This window comes from Solanum stenotomum, chromosome 9 (genome assembly GCF_019186545.1).
Source record: "Solanum stenotomum isolate F172 chromosome 9, ASM1918654v1, whole genome shotgun sequence".
NCBI classification, from domain to species: Eukaryota; Viridiplantae; Streptophyta; class Magnoliopsida; order Solanales; family Solanaceae; genus Solanum; species Solanum stenotomum.
Window position 1 is genome coordinate 31,252,186 of NC_064290.1, and position 21,765 is coordinate 31,273,950.

General features: G+C 33.2%; 1 protein-coding gene across 1 annotated transcript; it reads left to right on the forward strand.

The window, feature by feature from the left end:
* The first annotated feature begins 8,129 nt into the window (after nt 1-8,129).
* LOC125875582 (uncharacterized) lies at nt 8,130-10,076 on the forward strand. Its single transcript, XM_049556569.1, has 3 exons — nt 8,130-8,576; nt 8,665-8,788; nt 9,847-10,076. The coding sequence occupies exons 1-3, from the start codon at nt 8,131-8,133 to the stop codon at nt 9,997-9,999; spliced, it is 723 nt and encodes a 240-aa protein (XP_049412526.1). The 5' UTR covers nt 8,130; the 3' UTR covers nt 10,000-10,076.
* Nucleotides 10,077-21,765: the final 11,689 nt, after the last annotated feature.

The following is a 21,765-nucleotide window of genomic DNA, read 5'->3' on the forward strand; positions in this document are numbered from 1 at the left end:
GAACTAGAAAAAGAGCTAGCAATATTAAAAGAAATGTATGAAATAAAACAAAAAGAAAAAAAATAAAAAACGAAATTATCAAATGAGATAATTAAATTTAAAGAAAAAATGCAACTAGAAGATGAAATAGAAGAAAAAGAAGAAAATGATAATCTACCCGAAATAAGAGTTGATGAAATAAACGACGATGATCTAGAACAACATTCGGAAACAAGCGAAACATATACGGAACTTTTAGCAAACATAGATAATACAAAGAATTTAGAAGTAAATACAGAAGACGTAAACATGGACGAAAAACCTACCACATCAGGAGTAAAAAACCCAAAAAAATTTAATCCAAAATATTATAATGAAAATTATGAACAATATGATAAAGAAAAAACTACATGGGATAAAAGATTAAGTAGAAAATGGACGCCTAAACCAATAATTGGACAACATGATTTTTTAGATTTAGACTGTGTAGCAGATATAAATAAAACAATCCAATTATGGATAGGATATATATCAAAACAATTAATAGATAACAAGATAGTAATAGCAGAGACACCAGGATACAAAGAAAGAACACTTATAGGAACAGTAAAATTATGGCTACAAAATTTAACAAGTGAAAGCTTACCAACTTTAAGAAATAATAAAAAAATTGATGGTGGAATAGCCACTACAACCATGGAAATATTATATAAATACGAAATAGTTATAAGGAATGAATTTAGTAGTATGACAACAGAGGTAAAAGAACAAAATAAAGAAAAGATCATAAAGCGGAATCTAATGACAAAATTAGCAATATGTAATATGTGTTACATAGATGAATATACATGTGCATTTAGAGAATACTATTATAAAGGAACATATAGCACAGAAGAAAGTAAAGAAATAAGAAAATTATATTTTACAAAATTACCAGAACCTTTTAATTCAAAAATAATAAAAAGTTGGAATGAAGCAGAATTAACGGACACCTTAGGAGCTAGAATGAAATTCTTACAACAATGGTTTATGGAACTATGTGAAAAACATAAAGAAGAAATAAAAATGGAAAAAATATTAATAAAAAATTTAGCATGTTGCAAAAATAAAACAGCACCTCAATTTGGTTGTACGGATAGGTATTATAAAAATAGAAAGAACTATAATAAAAAATATAGATCAAAATATAAATATAAAAACCCAAGAAGAAGATACTATGTAAAAAACTACAAAACCAAAAGACCGTATAGACCAAAAAGAAAACTAACGGAATGTACTTGTTATAATTGCGGAAAATTAGGACATATAGCTAGAGATTGTAAATTACCTAAAGATCCAAAGAAAAAACAAATATCAGAAATAATAATAGACGATGAAAAATATACACAAATAGAGTACATAGATTATGAATTATAAAGTGAAGATAACATATATGAAATATCAGAAAATGAAATAGATAGTAACATAGAAATAGAATCAGATAAAGAATTCTATAATATAACAAATGACTGAAGCAGACATACAAATAATAAATAAAGAAGAATATCAAGACGAAGAATCTTTAGAACAGAAAATAATATTTGATAATAGTATATTTGAACAAATAAAAGGAAAAGAATTAGACCTGAGCGTAGCAAAAATATTCGAAATACCAACAATAAGAAACTGGTTTAAACGACAAAAAGAAGAATATTATGTAGTAAGTCAAAGAGAACATATCATAGATTGCAAATACACTAAAGGAAAGGCCAAAATACCAATAATAAATAAACGAATAATAAATAAAGAAATACAAGATATTAAGGCTAAAAATCCAATTAAATATGTACATTTAGGAGGAACAGAAATATTAATAAAAGCATGTTTTAGAGAAGGAATAGATACACCCATAGAAATATACTTAGCGGATGATAGAATTATACAACCCATAGAAAAAAGTATAATAAGTGCAGTAAGAGGTAACCTCATATACCAAAAATTTAAATTTATAATAAGTGCTAACTACTCAGTAGCAATAAATGACAGAAATATAGATAAATCACTAGTATTATACTGGCGAATGTCAGGGATAGAACTAGCCCCAGGAAGTAAAATATTTACAGCTAGATGTAAAAACTTATATGTTCTAACAACAAAACATAAAATAACAGCAAAAAATAAAATAGATAAAATAAAAATAGAAGATCCCTTTGAAAGAATAGTTACAGTCATAGATAAAAACGATTATAGTTATAATGAAATTGATATAGAAGAAGATTTAGAAATAGTAAAAGAAAGACTAAGCACATCGAAAAGAATAAACAATGAGATACCCCAAACATCATCAAAAATGAGTACCTCAAGGAGAATAGATAAAACCCCACAAAAATCAATAGAAGAAGATATAAAACCACATCATTACTACATAACGGGAATAATGGAACAACGAAAATATTTAATATTAATAGATACAGGACGAGAAGAAAACTATATTACAAGAGAATTAGTAACGGAAGATGAAATAATAACTATTGAGCAATCATGCTCCGAACTACCAAAAGCATTAATGTATATAGAAGAAACTACGGAAAAGGAAATAATCATCGGAGGAGTACCAATAGTAATAAAATTCAAAATATATCAAGGAAATGAAAATATCATTTTAGGAATAAAATGGTTGGAACAAGTAAAACCATATAATCTAGAAGACAAACAGTTAACAATAAATTATGAAAATAAAAGAGTAATAATAAAAAGGACTTTAGTATAATAAAAATATGAAAATATATATACTTGCAAAGATAATAATAGAAGGATACTACAACCGATATTATACACCAATGATAGATACGGGAGCAGAAGCTAATATATGTAAATACAATTGTTTACCAGAAGATAAATGGGAAAAATTAAAAACACCGATAGTAGTAACAGGATTTAATAATGAAGGAAGCATGATCACATATAAGGCAAAAAATATAAAAGTACAAATATGGGATAAAATATTAACTATAGAAGAAATATATAACTTTGAATTAACTACAAAAGATATGCTATTAGGAATGCCATTTTTAGAAAAATTATACCCACATGTAATAACAAAAACACACTGGTGGTTTACAACACCGTGTAAACAAAAAATAGGAGCAAAAAGAGTAAATAATAAAAAACGAAAAACAACAGAATGGATAAAAGGAAGTGAAAAAATTACACAAAAATTAGAAAATATAAAAGAAGAAGACCCTAAAATAGAATTAATTATATTCTCTATAGATAAAGTAAAAATAATTCAAGATAAGTTAGAATTATTATATAGTGAGGATCCTTTACAAGGATGGGAAAAACATAAAACAAAAGTAAAAATTGAGCTAATTGATAATAACAGTATAATAACCCAAAAACCATTAAAGTATAATTTTAATGATTTAACCGAATTTAAGATACATATAGATGAATTACTAGAAAAAGGATATATACAAGAAAGCAATAGTAAGCATACAAGCCCGGCATTTATCGTAAATAAACATAGTGAACAAAAAAGAGGAAAAAGTAGAATGGTTATTGATTATAGAAATTTAAATGCAAAAACTAAAACATATAATTATCCGATACCAAATAAAATACTAAAGATAAGACAAATACAAGGATATAATTATTTTAGCAAATTTGATTGTAAATCAGGATTTTACCACTTAAAACTAGAAGAAGAATCTAAAAAACTAACAGCATTCACTGTACCACAAGGATTTTATGAATGGAATGTATTACCATTTGGATATAAAAACGCACCAGGTAGATATCAACACTTTATGGACAATTACTTTAAACAAATAGAAAATTGTGTAGTGTACATCGATGATATATTATTATATTCTAAGACACAAGATGAACATATAAGATTATTAGAAAAATTTATACACATCATAGAATATTCAGGTATAAGTCTAAGTAAAAAGAAAGCTGATATAATGAAAAATCAAATAGAATTCTTAGGAATACAAATTGATAAAAACGGAATAAAAATGCAAACACATATAGTACAAAAAATAATTAACTCAAATGAACAACTAGACACAAAAAAGAAATTACAATCATTCTTAGGACTAGTAAATCAAGTAAGAGAATACATACCAAAATTAGCAGAGAATTTAAAACCATTACAACAAAAATTAAAGAAAGATATAGAATATCAGTTTGATAAAAAAGACCAAATACAAATACAAAAGGTAAAATTATTATGTAAAAACTTACCTAAACTATACTTTCCAGATGAAAATAAAAAATTTACTTATATAATAGAATCAGATGCAAGTGAAAAAAGTTATGGAGGAATATTAAAATACAGGTATGATGACACTACGATAGAACATCATTGCAGGTATTATTCAGGAACGTTTAATAATACAGAAATAAAATGGGAAATAAATAGAAAAGAATTATATTCAGTATATAAGTGTTTATTATCATTTGAACCATATATTGTATATAACAAATTTATTATAAGAACAGATAATACACAAGTAAAATGGTGGCTAACAAGAAAAATACAAGATTCGGTAACAACAAAAGAAATAAGGAGATTGGTATTAAATATATTAAATTTCACATTTACAATTGAAGTAATAAAAATTGATAAGAATGTTATTGAAGATTACTTATCAAGACAAAGCTACTCAGACTGAGAACGAAAATACAATGGAAGAGATACTCAAAGCCATAACTACACTTTGTATAAAAGTGGACAGTATGGACAACGAGAGACAAAAGCTAAAGACTTTTGTTGAATTGTGAGGAGATTCAACAATTCATCCCATAAGTTTATAGATTTTACCTATATATATATATATACATGTCCTGCATGAATGGCTAATTTAAAATAATAAATTCTTACTTCTGTAGTATCTTTGAAGCTGAATTGAAAAGAAATTCAAAAAATATCAGTCTCGAGGAAATTGATAAAGAGACGAATAGTAGATTTGCCAACTGGTTCGAAGCTTATGTGAGTAAAATACTATAGTATAAAGAAGTTCTTATTTTTTATCTACATCAAGTTATAATTTATACATAACTATACAAATCATCGGCCTATTTTATGTATTATTTAGGTTCTTAATCCAGCTAACAACATAAGTGATGAGCGGTTAAAAGACTTGGCTTCTGGTCCTTATAAGTGGGTGCAAACTTGGCCTCAATATTTTACAAATGACTATAGGTTCAACACACTAAGTTATGGCTCTAACAAATCAACTATGAATAGTGGTGTGCGCATAAAAGGGACAACTTGGAATGACTATGAAAGTGACTATTATAGATTGCTTGGTGAGGTGATACAACTAGAATAGTCCAATCCGACAAAGAAAAGAACCACTCTTGTCTTGTTCAAATGTGATTGGTTTGATCCAACAATGGGTCGAGGGTGTAAGGTTCATAATCAGTATGGGCTGATTGATATCAATCATAAAAAAAGGTTCTCGAGCTATGCTTATGAACCTTTTGTATTGGATGAACAGGTGCAACAAGTCTATTTTGCATAATATCCCAATAAAAAGAAAGATAGTGTTGATTGGTGGGCAGTGTGTAAAATAAAAGCTAGAAATCAAATTGATTCCCCAAATATTCCATACCAAGAAGATGAAAATTTACCCCTATAATCCCAAATATCACTGATGATCTTGATAGCTTACTTCATGAAAATGGTGAATTGGAAATACATGAAATTGAAAATGAGATTGATGAAATTGATCGAGAGCATGGTATTAATGCTATTGAAAGTGATGAAGAGATAGAAGAATCTGATTTTGAACTCTCTGAAGATGAAGAAGATGAACAAAGTGATGATGAAAACTTTGAAACCGATGAGAGTGAATAATAATGACTTTTTACTGTAATTTCGTTTCTAGAGTATTTTGTTTTATTACTATTGCTACTATTTTTTGTTGCTTGATGTCATTTATGAAAACCTAAGTATTTTTTTTCGAAGTTGATTCATCAATCTGTTAAAATGGTTATTTAGCACTCTTTTAATTGCATTTATTTTCTAGTGATGCCATCTACTAACTGACTTTGTTGAGTGAAGGTTGTTGATGTTGCCTAGCAACCATCAATTAAAGTTATCAATTAAAGTTTTTATCATGTGTTTTAGTACAATATTTGACTGCTGGAAACTTTTTCATATTCAGTTAGTCATATATAGGTACTTTTCCCTAAACTAGTTGAGTTAGTGAAATTACCTTAGTATGGAATTTATGGAAGGAGTAGAGGAGGAGCTGGAGATTTTTAGTGATATGCATATGAAGAAGTGACGATGAAATGTAGTCTCCATAGTAGTAAAGTTTGCAGAATACTACAGTAGAGTCTTAGTAGGCGTTTGGCCATGAGATACCATATCACGATATGGTATTGTGAGATGGAATCAGCGTTTGGACATGCGATTTTACGCTGATTCCATCTCATGATTCCATATCATGAGAGGTGATACCATATTCTCCAAAAACCATGATATGGAATTATATGGTGATTCCATATCATGATTTGAGATATTTTAATACAATAATTGATCCATGAGTTTATATTTTGTTAAAACAACCCCACATTTATATCTACTAACCATTTGTTTCATATGTAAATAAAATTTATAATCACATCATTACTTTTTAAAATTTATTATTCTCACCGACATAAAATTTATTATTCTCACCAACATATAGTCACTTTAATTCACACCTCACGATTGTGAAACTTTTCAACATTCACTTGAAATAATTAACTGGTATGTTAAAATAGTTGCCAAGGCAATTAGCAAGATGGCACCAACATTTATACAACCAAAAAATATGAATGATGTACATTCCAAAATTCGACATAATACTCGATTTTGGCCTTGGTTTAAGGTAAAATTTCAATCACATTAATAAATTTATTTTATGGCCTTAATAAGTGAACATTTATATTTTATGTGTAAGTTATTAGTATTTAGTTACATATTTCCTATCAACTTTGTTTAAAGAGATAATATTTATTTTATGACTTTGCATTGTCTTGGAAGCACTATTTTTATGTTGTTGATACTGGTTTCCGAAACACAAAATGACTTTTAGCTCCATACAAAGGACTATACTATCATTTGCAAGATTACCGAGGAAGTGAAAGAGAGCCTCAAAATGCCAAAGAACTATTTAATTATAGGCATTCATCTCTGCGCAATGTGATTGAACGAACTTTGGAGCTTGGAAAAATAGATAGAATACTGAAACAAGGCATGAACCATTATCATATTGATACACAAGTGAAAATTGTCATAGCTTGTGCAGTGTTACATAATTATTTGTGAGAATACCAAAGTAGTGATGAAATATTTATGGTCTATGAACATAAATATATAGTTGCGGAGGATATTGACCAACAAATGGCTCAACGTAACAATGTTGGTTCGTCTTCTCGGTCACATGATCGAGAAATGCAAGTTCAACGTGAGGAAATTGTCTGTACTATGTGGGAGGATTATATTAAAGACTAGTACACTACAATTTATGTTCAATTTCTTTTATTAAATTAAAGTTAGATGAAACAATTACTTAAGTGGAGAACAAATAACTTTGTAATAATTTATGAAGCGATTTTATAATTTTTTGTTTATTTGATAAGATTGAATAAACAATTGACGCTATTTTAATAGTTTTACAACTTATGTGATTTTTATGTTTATGAGAAAATATACAACACAAAAATTTCATATCGCATGTCCAAACAAACCTTCAATTTTATCTCATGATTCCATATCATAATACCATATCATGATTCCATATCATGATACCATATTGCATGGCCAAACGGGCCCTTAATCGTACCATTATTATGTGTCAAGAATTCGATGTAACACTTTGACCGTGCAGGACTATAGTTCTTTTTTATTGAATAAAAGCAAACTCTACCCTTGCTGCAACAACGTATACTACATAATATCATTGTAGGAGTACATTTTTTACTGATTCACCGTCTAAATGGGTGAATTGGTCTATCTTGTTTGCTTTTGTTATATTAGTGAACATTGAGGGCAAATGAGCTTCATTATTTTCTCTACATCAATCATTTTTATAGCATGCAATATTGCAAATTTTATAGTGACTGCTTGAGTATTATTCTATAGTTCTTGTTAGATTTTGATCAGGAAATATGACAAGAGGAAGAGGCATTAATCGTTGTTGGGGAGGCCGTGGGGGCATAACTAACAAAGGAGGAGGAGGCTGCAAGCTGCCACCAGGCACTTCTCAAAAGGATGTTAGTGAATCATCAATTCCTACATCTCAGCAGGTTGGTTTAAACCAGTGTATTGTCTCATCACATGAAAGTAGTTCTCAACAGATTGTAGATACATCTCAAGAAGCCAATGCTCAACAAATAACTACTCCTGAAAATGTTGGTGGTCAACAAGAAGCTCACACTTCTCTGGATGTTGGACGACAAGAAACACCTTTTTCTCAGAATGTTGGTGCTCAACAAGAAACTCCAACTCAAGATGTTTCTCCTGAACAAACACCTGCATCATTTGAAAGTAGTAATCCACAGGTCAGACAAGATACATTTGGTGGCATGAAATCCTTGAGAGTAAATGGAGATACGTAAGTAATACAAAATTATATAAGTAATGGCTAAATATGTTTTCATTTAATAATCTTCTCATAATGTATTGTATTAATTATTTTGAAGATTCTTCCCACATGAGGCTGTTCGAGATGTGGTGTTAGCCTTTAAAAAAAGCTTCTCCGGACCATGGCATTGTTGGAGCAAAGTTCCAGAGCATGTACGAGACAAATGGTTTAATGATTTTGAGGTATTTATACCTAAACAAGAATCTGCGAATTTAACTTAAGCGTTAGATTTTTCGCATTAGTAAATTCTAAAAATAAAAAAGGTATGTATGCACGTGTGTGAGAAGACACTAATCGATACATAAATCTCATAGTATACTTGTTAATGGGAAAATTGTTTTGTCTTTAAAGGATATTCCTCCATTTGGCATGATGTTGTCTTTTTGTGTGGATTTGGAGGATGATTTCTCGAGCTTAATGTTTTTTTTCTTGCTGGTGTTGTTGAAGTGATGTAGCATTTTGCTAAGTTCAAACATGATATATGCAATCATTAAACAATGATTCTAGTACATGCGACTCATATTTCCTTTATTTCACCTTGTACGACAACCATTAGATACCAGCCTTCCATTTTAGTATTTGTCTCTGTATTTTCAACAAATCAATTGGTATCTTCCACAACTTTCTTGCATAACTACATTTAATGAATAGATTATGAAAGATTCCACTTCTCTTGTGTGACATTGCGCGCAATCTAGTGGCACGTGTATTCACCACTGCTCTAATTTATATACCGTAGCTAATCTTTCATGTAATGCTATTCATAGAATGTACTGGTGTTTTTCGGTACTATCTCTTTGATAATTATCAAACTCTTCCAGATCACTTTCTAGAATTTTGACATAAAAGGTAAGTTTCTTTTATATTGTGCTTTCCTTTTCAGGCTAACTGCTTTAGATCAGTGAGTAGTGTGTTATGATTGAATCAAATTTTACCTTCGAAAATCTCTCACATGCCAACAAGATTTTTTAGGAGTCTTCATTATGCATATATCTTATCTCTTTATGTAGAAGTCGTGTAGCCATTTGTTTCATTTTTTTGAAGGATACAACATAGAAGCTTAGCAGCTTTGTTACACACTTGGCAATCAATTATATTAAAGCCCCCTACACTTCTCGGTTTACACAATGTCTCCTAAGTTTCCAAGGCCGACCTTCTTGATAACCAGTTATTTTCTTAACTAGATTGTGCGTCTCAACTTGAAACAGTACTAAATTGATTATTTATTTTATATTTGCAGAAGAATTATTCTTTTTCTGGTGAAGATAAAGTACTTATTCGAAAAACTTTTAATCGGGTGGGTAGTGAAAGATTGAGTGACAGTTTGGGAAAAGCAAAGAGAACATTTTCAAGAACAAAGAAAACACCAAAGTGGATTGCTCAAGTTCACTAGGACGGTTTGATGAAATATTGGAACTCTGACGGTTTTAAGAAAATATCAGCAGTCAACTCAAAGAATAGAATGTCATCTAATAACGAAGAAGGGTTACATACTGGAGGATCAGTTGCCTTTGCTGAGTACAGAAAAAGACATGTAAGTTATTCTTTATTTTTGTTTAGTATTAATTAATATTAGTCTTATGTTATACTATGATTTATGTTGAAAATTAACAATATATTTAATGGTTGTAGAAGGACCTAACTGGAAAAGAGCTTCGAAACGATGAATTATTTCTAAAGACTCACAAAACCAAAAACGAAAAGAAGTGGATCTGTGGAAAGTCAGAAAGGATGTGGGTATGTTTTTATATCATTTCACAGCGATAGTTATTCTGAAAGTTATTTTTGTTTCAATTTAAATCCATGTGAATTGTTTTCTAAGAAGAAAAAAGAAATTGCTCTTTTACTGATAATTTTTCTTTTTCTTTAATTTTTGGGAATAATGCCAGGAGAGTGATTTAACATGTGGAAGAACTTTAAGTATATTTGGTTGTTAGGTTTGGTGTTATATGCACTTGTTTGAGGGTGCACTTAGTACCCATGAATATAATTGTTCATGTAGGAGAAAGTAGATGCTTCACAACCTATACATCACTAGAGCATTGTTCCATTCATTGGTCTGTTTCGCTATTTCTGGTGCCTCTAATACAATTACTGGTCGTCCATCAATTATCTAGCAGGGGAGAATAGAAATCTCCACAAATACACCAAGGTTCAGTGATGATAAAACCTATTCTAAGTAATTCTTGCCATAAGTTTATCCTTCCTCTCTACAATTTTTGGCATATATCACTGTTAGCAGACAATAAAAATTGAAACACTTACTTGCTACCTTTATATGTGTAAAATGATCATGTCCTCCTTCCATCAGAATAGTTATTTCACCAGGCATCCATAAAATCCATATTCTCCTATTTTCGGGTAATGAGAAGTTATAGAGGCATAAATTGATCATGTTCTACTTCTATCAGAATAGTCATTTCACCACCAGATTCTCCTATTTTTGGCTAATGAGTAGTTATGCGCATAACTCTTGCCTCTAGTTATCGTATCCATGCATTTAGAGAACTTATGTTAGTTCACTGTTGTTTTTGGTATTCCAGCGAAAGAAATTTTGTTAGTTCATGTTTAAGGAGCTGTCTACTATCAAGACTGGTTAAAATAGAAATATTATGCATGTTGGCTCTAGTTTTCACACAGATAATGAACTACTTATTGTTGTTGTATCCTGCTACTTCGAGCCAGTGAGCCTTACATTTCTGTTTCAACACCTTCTCCGAAGATAAGACCATTTTTTATGTTCAACTACAACTTTTTTTTCTATGTCAAATACAGTGTTGGATACACTAGTCCCCACATGCTGAGTGATCTATTTTTGGATGGATTCTAACTTCTCTCTTGCTTCAGCGACTCTATTGTTCAAGCTCCCCATTTCCTATGTCAATAACCTCTACAGAGGTTCTTTACACAGCTTCATTTTTTGCAATACATATCTCCTCCTTTTACATTTTGTTTCCAAATGGTCGTAACATTATTTGAAAAGCTTTCATGTTTAGTCAGTATGTTCAAAAATTTGAAAGGTTTGTGGGGTCCACTATCTGCACTGTAATGCTCAATAAGAATCGGTGAGTGATCAGAAAAATTATTCTTCTTGAATTGAGCTGTTAGAGTTCTGTGTTATATACCATCCAAGAATCATTACAAAGAGCCCTGTCAATTCTACTCCATATGTCACAATTTGTCCAAGTATACCTTCTTCCAATAGATTTCATATCTGTAAGATTTAATACATTAATTACTTGTTGAAAGTCTTTTGATTTAGATTCACTTACATGTTGGTCCCTCATTCATTCCAAATCTAGTAGGGGAGAATAGAAATCTCCACAAATACACCAAGGTTCAGTGATGATAAAACCTATTCTAAGTAATTCTTGCCATAAGTTTCTCCTTTCCTCTCTACAATTTTTGGCATAGATCACTGTTAGCAGACAATAAAAATTGGAAACCTTACTTTATACCTTTATATGCATAAAATGATCATGCACTTCTTCCATCAGAATAGTCATTTTACCAGGCACCCATAAAATCCAGATTCATGGCAAGTGAACAGGACATCATCTCTATCGTTTTGGTTTTGGAATTTCACTATGTAGCAGCCTGCATTGTGGTAATATAACTCAGGTACACAAAAAAGTTGTAGTACCCATCAATATAATTGTTCATGTAGGAGAAAGTAGGTACTTCACAACGTATACATCACTAGAGCATTATTTCATACATTGGTCTATTTTGCTATTTCTGGTGCCTTTAATACAATTACTGGTCGTCCATCAATTATCTTCGGTGGGTTATAGGTTAAAGGCATACTAGTGGTGAAAGTATAGTTCAACATGAACATGTTGTTCCAAACTTCTTCCCATCTGTATATTTCTTATTGAACTCATTGTATTTTGTTTCTGCCTGACTCTCATTCCATCTTAAGGTTTGAATAAGGAACCTATATGGTTTCAATAGAGCATTTAGGAAAGATGTTCTTGTATTCGTTCAAATATATATTTCATTGTTTACTTCATCAATTAGAGTATTCTAGTCCTTTAATAAGATAAGTTTATTTCTTGTTGTCTATTTATTCTATTACAGAATAAATTTGAGTACTTTCATAGCACCTTTTGCAACTTTATAGCTTTGTTATACCATCTTATAGCTAATTACTTTATTCTTTTTCAGAATACATTTATAAATATAAGTAAGGATAAGGTGGGTGAGACTTCAAGATTAAGGAATGAAGAAGGTCTTGAAGTAGATGACAGAGACATGGAGAGAAACACGACCACAAATGGAGAAGATGAATGAGAAAAAACTAGTGAAGATGATGTGAATTTATTGAAAACGGTTTCGGAGGAGCAATTACTGAAAACTTGGATAGAAACAGTTGGTGGAACTAATAAAGGAAAAATATATGAGCTTGGAACTAGAAATTGTTTGCTGGCATATTCTTTGAATTCTAATTGTGCATCTTCCACTGCTCAGAATCCTTCAAATATTCCTACTCAACAAATATTTGAAACACCTGAATTTCAACAACTTCTTGATTGTGTGTTGGAGCAACGGATGACACATATGCAAGACCATGTGCAAATGGAAATTCGAGAAAATATGGAAGCTCAAGTAACTATTGCGGTTCGTGCTGCTGTGGCTTGGATGCTTGGTTTTACTCCTCAACCACCACCAGATGGATTTGGTTCTACCCCAAATCCTTAGATAACTTATGTTACTGTTTTTATGTTTTAAGACATGTTTTAGCTAGTAAACATGTACTTCACTATTCAAGGATTGAAAGTCTGCTAGGGATTTTTCACTTTAGCTAGGATTTGCGTATGTAGCTAAACGACTATTTTCTTGTATATGATGTATCTCTTATGATTATGGTATATGTCTTATGTTGACTAATGCCTATATTATGCTTATGTTGATGATTTATGCTAGCCATTATATTTATATTTAGTACATTATTGTACTAACACATACTCTTGCCTACATTCTTATCAAATGTAGGTTCCGACGATATTGACTTCCATTCTAGTGGCTAGGATATTAGTAGAAGCAATCAAGCGAAGAATTGGTGAGTCCTCATAGCATCGAGGACTTGATCACCTTTCCTTTTATGTCTTTCTTTTATGTTAGAACTTCTCTATGGGTTGTGTCCCAAGACTATTCAAGTATTAGATGGTTTGAAACAAAAGACTTCCGCTTTGTTTTATGAACTTTGATTGTATTGGAAAATGCTTTAAATTTTCGCACCATTTTCTATTATCTTATGTTATGAAAGCTAAGTGGCTTGTCTGAGGTCCTTCGGGGTCTTGTACACCATGTTACGTCTAGGGGTACCCAGGGTCATGACAAAAGGGGTTCGAAATCTATTATACATACCTAAAAAATAATATTAACATTGTATAAATAGTAATATTTTCCGCTGAGAGGGTTCGGATGAACCCCCTAAGTATATGCTGCCTCCGCCCCTGTCAGTGCCTGTTGTCCGAAATTTTATAGATATGTTCCCTACCGACCTACTTAGCCTACCCCTTGAGTGTGATATCAACTTTACTATCGAGATTGAGCCAGGTACTCGACCTATTTCCATTTTGCCATATCAGATGTCTCTTGTAAAGCTCAAGGAGCTGAGTGTTCAGCTTCAGGACCTCTTGGGTTAGGGGTTCATCAGGACTCACCTAGTGGCTTGGGAGATGACCCCAGCTTGCCTAAAGTTACAGAACACTTCAATGGGAAGGACACCTCACCGAACCAGTTGGCGACTCGCCGAGTCCTTTAGGCGAGCTTGACCCAAATCGTCCTTTGTCCTTTTTGGGTCACTTTTGAGCCTCTTATGTTATAAATGCCTAAAATTATAAATAGCTAGTTTGGGGTCCTCTTTTAGGTAGACTATTTTGAATATTGATTTTTGAACTCTTGTATGAGTGTTGAGAGCTTGGAACAAGCTTGGATTGACTTTTGTTTAGAAACGTCGGTTGCGAGGTGAATTCAATTCCCTCAAGGTCTTCGTAAGAGTTAGGTGCTTCTTGTAGTATTAACTAATTGAGGTCTTAAGGTTTAATCTACCTTTTGGTTACTTTATGTTTCCTCTTTTCCGTCCGTCCGTCCGTCCATCCGTCCATCCATCTATCTTTATTTCTTGTCTTTAATTTCTGCATTTTATCAGTAATTCGTAGTGAGAATTACATCATTTGCTATCAGAGTTGAGCTTAGATTCATTCCTAAGATTCTAGTCTTGGGTTTGCTACAAAAAAAGGAGTCAAAACGTTTTTCAAGAAAATCCCAAAAATATTTTGTTGATTTGAGTCTTGTTTAAAGTTTCTAAGGTTAGATTAGTGATCCCTATCTTTACTTGAGTCTAAATCTGAGATTTGGCATTGATTGGAGTACTATTAGAGATTCCACCATTATTGAGTGAAGAAGCTTGAAGAAGGTGCAAATGGGTTTTGATATCTGAAGGTTTTGGCAAAGAATTGAAAGATAAAAAATATTGGGGTTTGTTTCCTACATCAAGGGGAGCTTGTATCTTAAATTTTGTGAAATTCCGAGCTAAAATTATTGAGGGTTTTATTTTGGGTCTTCATCTTGTTCATTGTGTTCTTGAGGAATATTCAAATATTCAAGAAGAAGGAATCTTCAAAAGAACGTGTTTAATCCAAAAGGAAAGGAAATAGAAAAGGGAATTTATCAAAAGGGGTAAGGAATAAAGGAAAAGTAAGGGGGGGGGGGGGGGGGGNGGGGGGGGGCACAAAAGCACAAATTTCGAAGGTCTTCAAGTGCACTCACTGGAGCTTTCGACGAGCCCGACTTTGCTTGCCAAAGTCTAAAGGGCGACTCGTCGAACTGGCCCCTAGATCGCCGAATTGCCTTGATAGTCTGTAAATTTTGGCGAGCTAAACTTCAATTTGGCGACCTGTACTTCAACTTTGGCGAAGAAAACAATGCATTTGGCGATCAGAAACTCATTTGATGCCCCTAATCTCAGGTTCTAATTCCTTAGTTTCCTTTTCTTGATTCTCAATCGTTCTCAAGATTCCTAAACAAATTTCCAACTTGTAATTAATCTACTTGTTAATTAGTGGTTCTTGAATTCTCTTCTTTTCTAGTGCCATTTCTTTTCGTACTTTTTTCGTGTTACTTCGTAGTCAACTTTTTTTATTCAAGTTTGTTTTGCTTTATCGAGTCGTTCGTCTTTCTTGAAACAAGAATCCATTCCGGCCAAGAGTAGAAATTGACACTTTGCGATCAATCGAGTATAAGCAATCTTCAACCTTAGTCGAGCCAATTTGAGAGGCAATCAAACGTGTTTGTAAACACGAGTGATTGTGAGTTCATTTTACTAACGCTAACATTGTTTATTTTTATTTTTGTTGAGTTGTCTTATTGTTAGGTACAATAGAAACCGGAAGTGAAACCCAACCACCAACGGGAGAGGTTACTTAGGAATCTATCATGGAGGTGATTACTAATATGGGTTGGAGAGGATGAAGAACATGGAAGGACAAATCGCCGCCATGAAAGGTATTGTGTCGAAGATGGATGATAGAATGAACAATGTGGAGGATCGAGTTAACTCTACTAATTCCACCCCACAAGCTACTTTTCCTGCTTCCAGAAGTGGGCACAACCACACTATTTCTCCTACTATTACACCCGGAGCCTTCTATTAATTATTCAACCCAACACCAATTCGTTTTGGCTCCAATGTCCAAAATACCAATCGCCCTTTCCAATTCCAACTCAACCAAGAAGCTCCACCAAACCAAAACCGACCTTACCAAGCCCCACTAAAACCAAATCCACCTTACCAAATGCCACAAACCCAACCAATCCCCATGATAGAGGTGAGGGATGATGAGTACCAAGGGGGATATAAAGGTGACGGTGATGAAGCGCCATGGAATGAAGCATAAAGAAATAGACCAAGAGGTCAAATGGAACATAGAGGGCGAGGAGATAGATTTGGTCCAGTGCCACATGGGAGAAGACAATATGGGAACCAACCTCAAGGAGAAGTCCAAGGAGGTCACTACAACAACAACTAAGTGGGTGAGGGCCGAGGAAACTATTACGGGGACTAAGGTGGAAATGGAGGCCAGGATGTTGGAATCAACTCTATCAAGACTAGTCTCCTACTTTTCAAAGGGGAATGCAATCCCGATGCTTATCTAGAATGGGAGTCTCTTTGTGAAAGAATCTTCCAAGTCAATGATTTGACCGAGGTCAAGAAGAGTTGTTTTGCCATTGCTCAATTTGAAGGGTTTGCTATTACGTGGTGGGAATATATGAAAAGGTATCTGATCTTGGGCGTATTTGCATGCTTAAGAACAAAATAACACCCGCATTTTGGCCAAGTTGGGAATCATTCTTTACTTATTGATAGTAGTGTCGAGTCATATGAATTCATTTAGACTAACCAACATGATTAGTTGTGTAGGTGAGGTTAAATGAACAACCAGCGCTGAAACATGCATTGGGAAGCACGAGAGGATCCAAATAAATGAACAACAAAAAAAGAGAACGAAAAATGAAAAACAAGGCATATCCATATCCCATCCGCATCGTGGAGAGGGAATTTATTATTTGGTCGCGAATTGAAGTTGGAGACAGAAGACTACGTAGCGTGCATGCATCGCAGAGAAGAGTTGCTCGCTAACAACCAAATTCTGGAGAACTCTCCGCATCACGGACCCTGGTGCCAGATTTGACCGATTTTGACTAAATATAAATAGACTTAGATTTTTTATTTTACAATTTATTCTTTTTCTCGATTTTGAAGAACGATGACTTTGGCAGCTTTTTCATCTGTTCTTAGGGTTCATTCTTCAACTCTCTCTATTCAATCTCTTTATGTTATTTAATCATTGCGTAATAAAGAATATTGGTATGAGTAGCTAGGGTTGTGGCTACTGGATAATTGTGTTTTATTGAAGTTTAATGGATTGAAATTAATTATCACATGAATCAATCTTTTGTTCTTGTTTTAGTATTTCGTGCTTGATCACCACAGAAATAAACATCTTGTCTAAATTGAACTCGGGAGAGGGATAAGAGGATAGAACGTGGGGTAAAAGGAGCATGATTTACTCTTAGATTTAGAGTTGATTTGTATCTAGAATAGGGATATACCTACGAACCTTGCTTGGTTATTAGATAGGACGAAATCATAATACTTGATAATTGGTTCAGCATATCCCCGCTCAGCAATGTAGTTAGGCTGCCAAATATCGTAGGCGATTAGATGTCGGGAGACCATAATCATATAATTAACCATGTGATCATTGTGATCATTTATTCGATAGTTAATTAATATCCATTTCACAATATAAGATGCATGACTCCTTAAGTTAGCTGCAAACCTAGAATTTCCCCCATCATTGTTAAAACCCTTTGGAAATTGAATCGTAGTAGTTAAACTTAATTAGTATATAAATTATAAAAAAATCCAATTCACTCTTCTTGATAACACTTATTTTAAATTGAAAGTATTGGAAAAATTGAATTAATCTAATATTGAGTCCTTATGGGTACGATACCCGACTCTTAAAATGAGCCACTTTATTACTTGCACGACCACGTACACTTGCTTGTGCGATTGGGTGTAACAATATCATCTAGTACTTCAAGATGGACACCCTCCACAATGGACCGGATTGAAAGCCCTTATGAAAGTCAAGTATGTACCGGAAAGGTATCGCCAAGAGTTACTTGCTAAGTTGTACAACTTGAGGCAAGGAAGAAAAAATGTTGCGGATGAGTTCCAAAATTTGATCTTGAAGCTAGAGCACACCGAGAATGAGGAGCATGTCGTTATTCGTGTCAAGGTAGGATTGAACAAGGAGATCTCTTCCAAGATGCCTATTCACAAGTTGGCTAGCTCGAATGACATCTTCGAAGCTACCAATGAGGTAAAGTGGGAACTCAAAGAGAAGAAAGTACATAAGTACAAGGGCATTTCATTTTAAAATTCTTGGAGTAAGAACAAGGCAGAATGACCTAAGAGGCCCATGTACTTGTATATGTTTGTCAGTTGAACCCTTATACTCGTTACTCTTCCAAATGAACCCTTAAACATGAAGAAATTCTATTTTTAAACCCCTCTGACCATTGACTGAGCTTATGTAGCATTAAAATGACTAAGATGGACAAACGCGTGATCGCACGCGTTTTGAAGCAAGTGGATACATTTTTTTTTATTTTAAAAATCTCAAAATTATAAGACAAAACAATAATAATAAATTAAAAAATCAAAAACTCCTTCTTCTTCTGTAACACCCCGTATTCTACGTGTACTGGTTCTATTTATATGACGCTTATAAATTTCCTTGTGGTATAGTTATGGACTCAATTTCCTATGCAACTAGTGACAATAGAATAGGTTTAAAGTGAACTATTTGTATATTTTAATGTGACCCGATTAAGTTGAAATCGATGGAAGTATTTAAACTTGAGATCATAAGGTGGTATTTGAGTCTAAAGTTTAAAGTGACATAGTGTATATAAGTTTTAAGTTAAGTTAAAGGTATTAAAGTCTTTAAATGGAATAAAATATGGGGGTGCTTGCTAGACTACACTTAAGCTAGTAGGTGACAAATAGGTGCATCACCTATTTTGACTTATTGACCAGCCCAAAGGACCAAGTAGGTGCATCACCTACTTTGACTTGTTGACCAGCCCAAGGGACTAAGTAGGTGCATCACCTACTAAGAATTTTTTGACCATGTTATTGGGCCAAGTACACTACCACCTACTTGCATTAATCTGGCCCAAGTTGAATAGAAGAATAAGGGGAAAATGGACAGCCAAGTACCAATATGCTAAAGTCCAAAAAGGCCTAAGTGAAAAGTCCAAGTAGGTGGATCACCTACTTGATAATTTATGGCCCAAAATGAGTGAGAAAGTCGGCCGAAACAGGTCCCTTTTAAAGGGATTGATATCATCTATTTCCAACCATTTTTACTTTGACAAAAAAATCTAATTTCTAGAGCTTTCTCAGTTCTCTCTTTTAGATTCATACAACAGCCATTAAATACCATTAGGGTTCTTGAATATTATGGATTTCAAGCTATTGGAAGGTATAAGTTAAGACAAGTTGAGAAGAACAACCGTTACCTTGAAGAATCCAAGTCTTAGCAAGTGGTAGTTCTATCCAGCAAGGTAAGCTACTTCAATTTTCTCCCTCTTGTGCTTGGGTTAATTAGGACACTTGGTATGTCTTAGTGAGTTGGAAATTGTTACTTTTACATGGTGTAATATTGGGGAGGATGTTCTTGGGACAGCCATGGAGGGGAGTCCTCTTTAAATTCAGTTATGAGCTTGTTTGAGAATTTTAAAAGTAATATTAGCTCTTCAAGTGCTGGTGATCAGAAACCATGATTCATATTGCTTCTGTTACATTATTATGTTTAAGGATTGTTTTATGTATGTATAATAAGGGATGTACCTTGATGTGTGGGGAAGTTATGGAGACGTTAAAGGACTTGAATATTGCAGGGATTTTTGGGGAGGACCTGATACGAAGGTTGAGCAGTATTTAAACGCGATTAAAGGGAAAGGGAAGGGAAAAAAACATTGGCTTGATAAATTAAATACTTACTGCTTGGTTACTCTTTTGGTGAGATCAAGTAGCTCAAATTAATTGATTAACTACTAATACTAGTCTTACAACTTATTTTATTGTAGATTAGTAATCTGAAGAGAAGGAGCTTAAGTCATACTTTTTGAATTGTATACAAGGTATGTAAGGCTATTCGATTTCCTATTTCTTTGGCATGAATCCAACACTTGCATTACAAAAAGTAAGCTTTCTAAGTTCCCTTGGTAGTGACTGATCCATAGTTGCAGTTCCTACTCCCTAGAGCATTAATGTGAGTACTCTAATTTGAGTTTATTACTAAATGTACGTGCTTACTCTACTAAGTATTAGCATGCACGTAACCTAGATTACACATGGTACATATGTTTATATGTTTGATATACAATCTGCATATATGTTGCCAACTTGCTTCAATTGTCTATTCCATCATATATGTCATCTTTTAACATATTCATATGTTCCCTTTATTGGTTATTACTCCCATTGTGTTAGACTATAATGTTACCTCACAAGATCCCTACTTGCTTTATTGTACATTTTATATGTACTTACATGGATTATGTATTCGTCCTTAATTGAATCAGCCCACGTTCTCCCTTAGTTCCAAGTTCATGTATACCTTGTATTTCATATTATTTAGTGAGTATTTGGCTATCATATATAGTTCAAATCTCTTGGCTGAATGTTAAATGTTTTCACTTGATATGTGCTTCAATTTGAGATGTCAAAATGCTTACTGAGTCATATAAGCTCCTAAGTATTACGTTGGTGTCACATTTGCTTCCCATGTCATTGTTATTATCGTAAGTCCATATTCATGTCTTCTTCTACTGGTCTATAGTTCCAAATCTCAACAATGATTATGACCACCAAAACAGCAATCTCAAAAGAGTTATGAATATCAAAACAACAATCTCAAATATTAAAGAATCTAAGTGAAACAATCTGTATAATTATGGGTGGCAGCCCAGGGGAAAATGCCTAGCATGGGTCGATCCCAATTGGTAAAGAAGGGTGGCAGCTCAGGGGCGAAAGCCTAGCATGGGTATCTCCTAATTGGTATGGAAGGGTGGCAGCTCAGGGACGAAAGTCTAGCATGGACCGATCCCAATTTGCGAAATTATGAGGAAAACATTCCAGGGGTTAAAATGTCTAGCATGGGTCATCCTCTTCTACCACTGATCTGCTGGTCATTGTATCATATGTCTTATAAAATTATAACGAACAGAAAAGTAAAGAAAATAATGTAACATATAGGATTCCACAAGTATAAGCAAAGGTGGTCTCAAATCCTTATCTATTTTTATTTGGTTTCACTTTAGCTCTCATTTTACGTATGGTTGTATTATTCCTTACATATTCAGTACATCTTTTGTACTGATGTCCCTTATTGGGGACGCTGCATTTCATGCTGCAGGTACAGGTACTCAACTAGTAGATCTCCCCAATAGAAGCACATGATACTCAGCGGTTGTTGGTGAGCTCCAGGTTGATTCGGGGCTTTTTCGTGTCTTTACTATGCGTATTTTCATAGTGGTACAGCCACGGATTCCCGTAGAGGCTTTGTAGACA

Bases quoted from the DNA above. Each gene is read 5' to 3' on its own strand.
- LOC125875582 (XM_049556569.1), top strand. From the start codon at position 8,131: ATGACAAGAGGAAGAGGCATTAATCGTTGTTGGGGAGGCCGTGGGGGC. The intron at 8,577-8,664 runs GTAAGTAATACA...ATTATTTTGAAG, and splicing joins TTGAGAGTAAATGGAGATAC to ATTCTTCCCACATGAGGCTG. The intron at 8,789-9,846 runs GTATTTATACCT...TTATATTTGCAG, and splicing joins AATGGTTTAATGATTTTGAG to AAGAATTATTCTTTTTCTGG.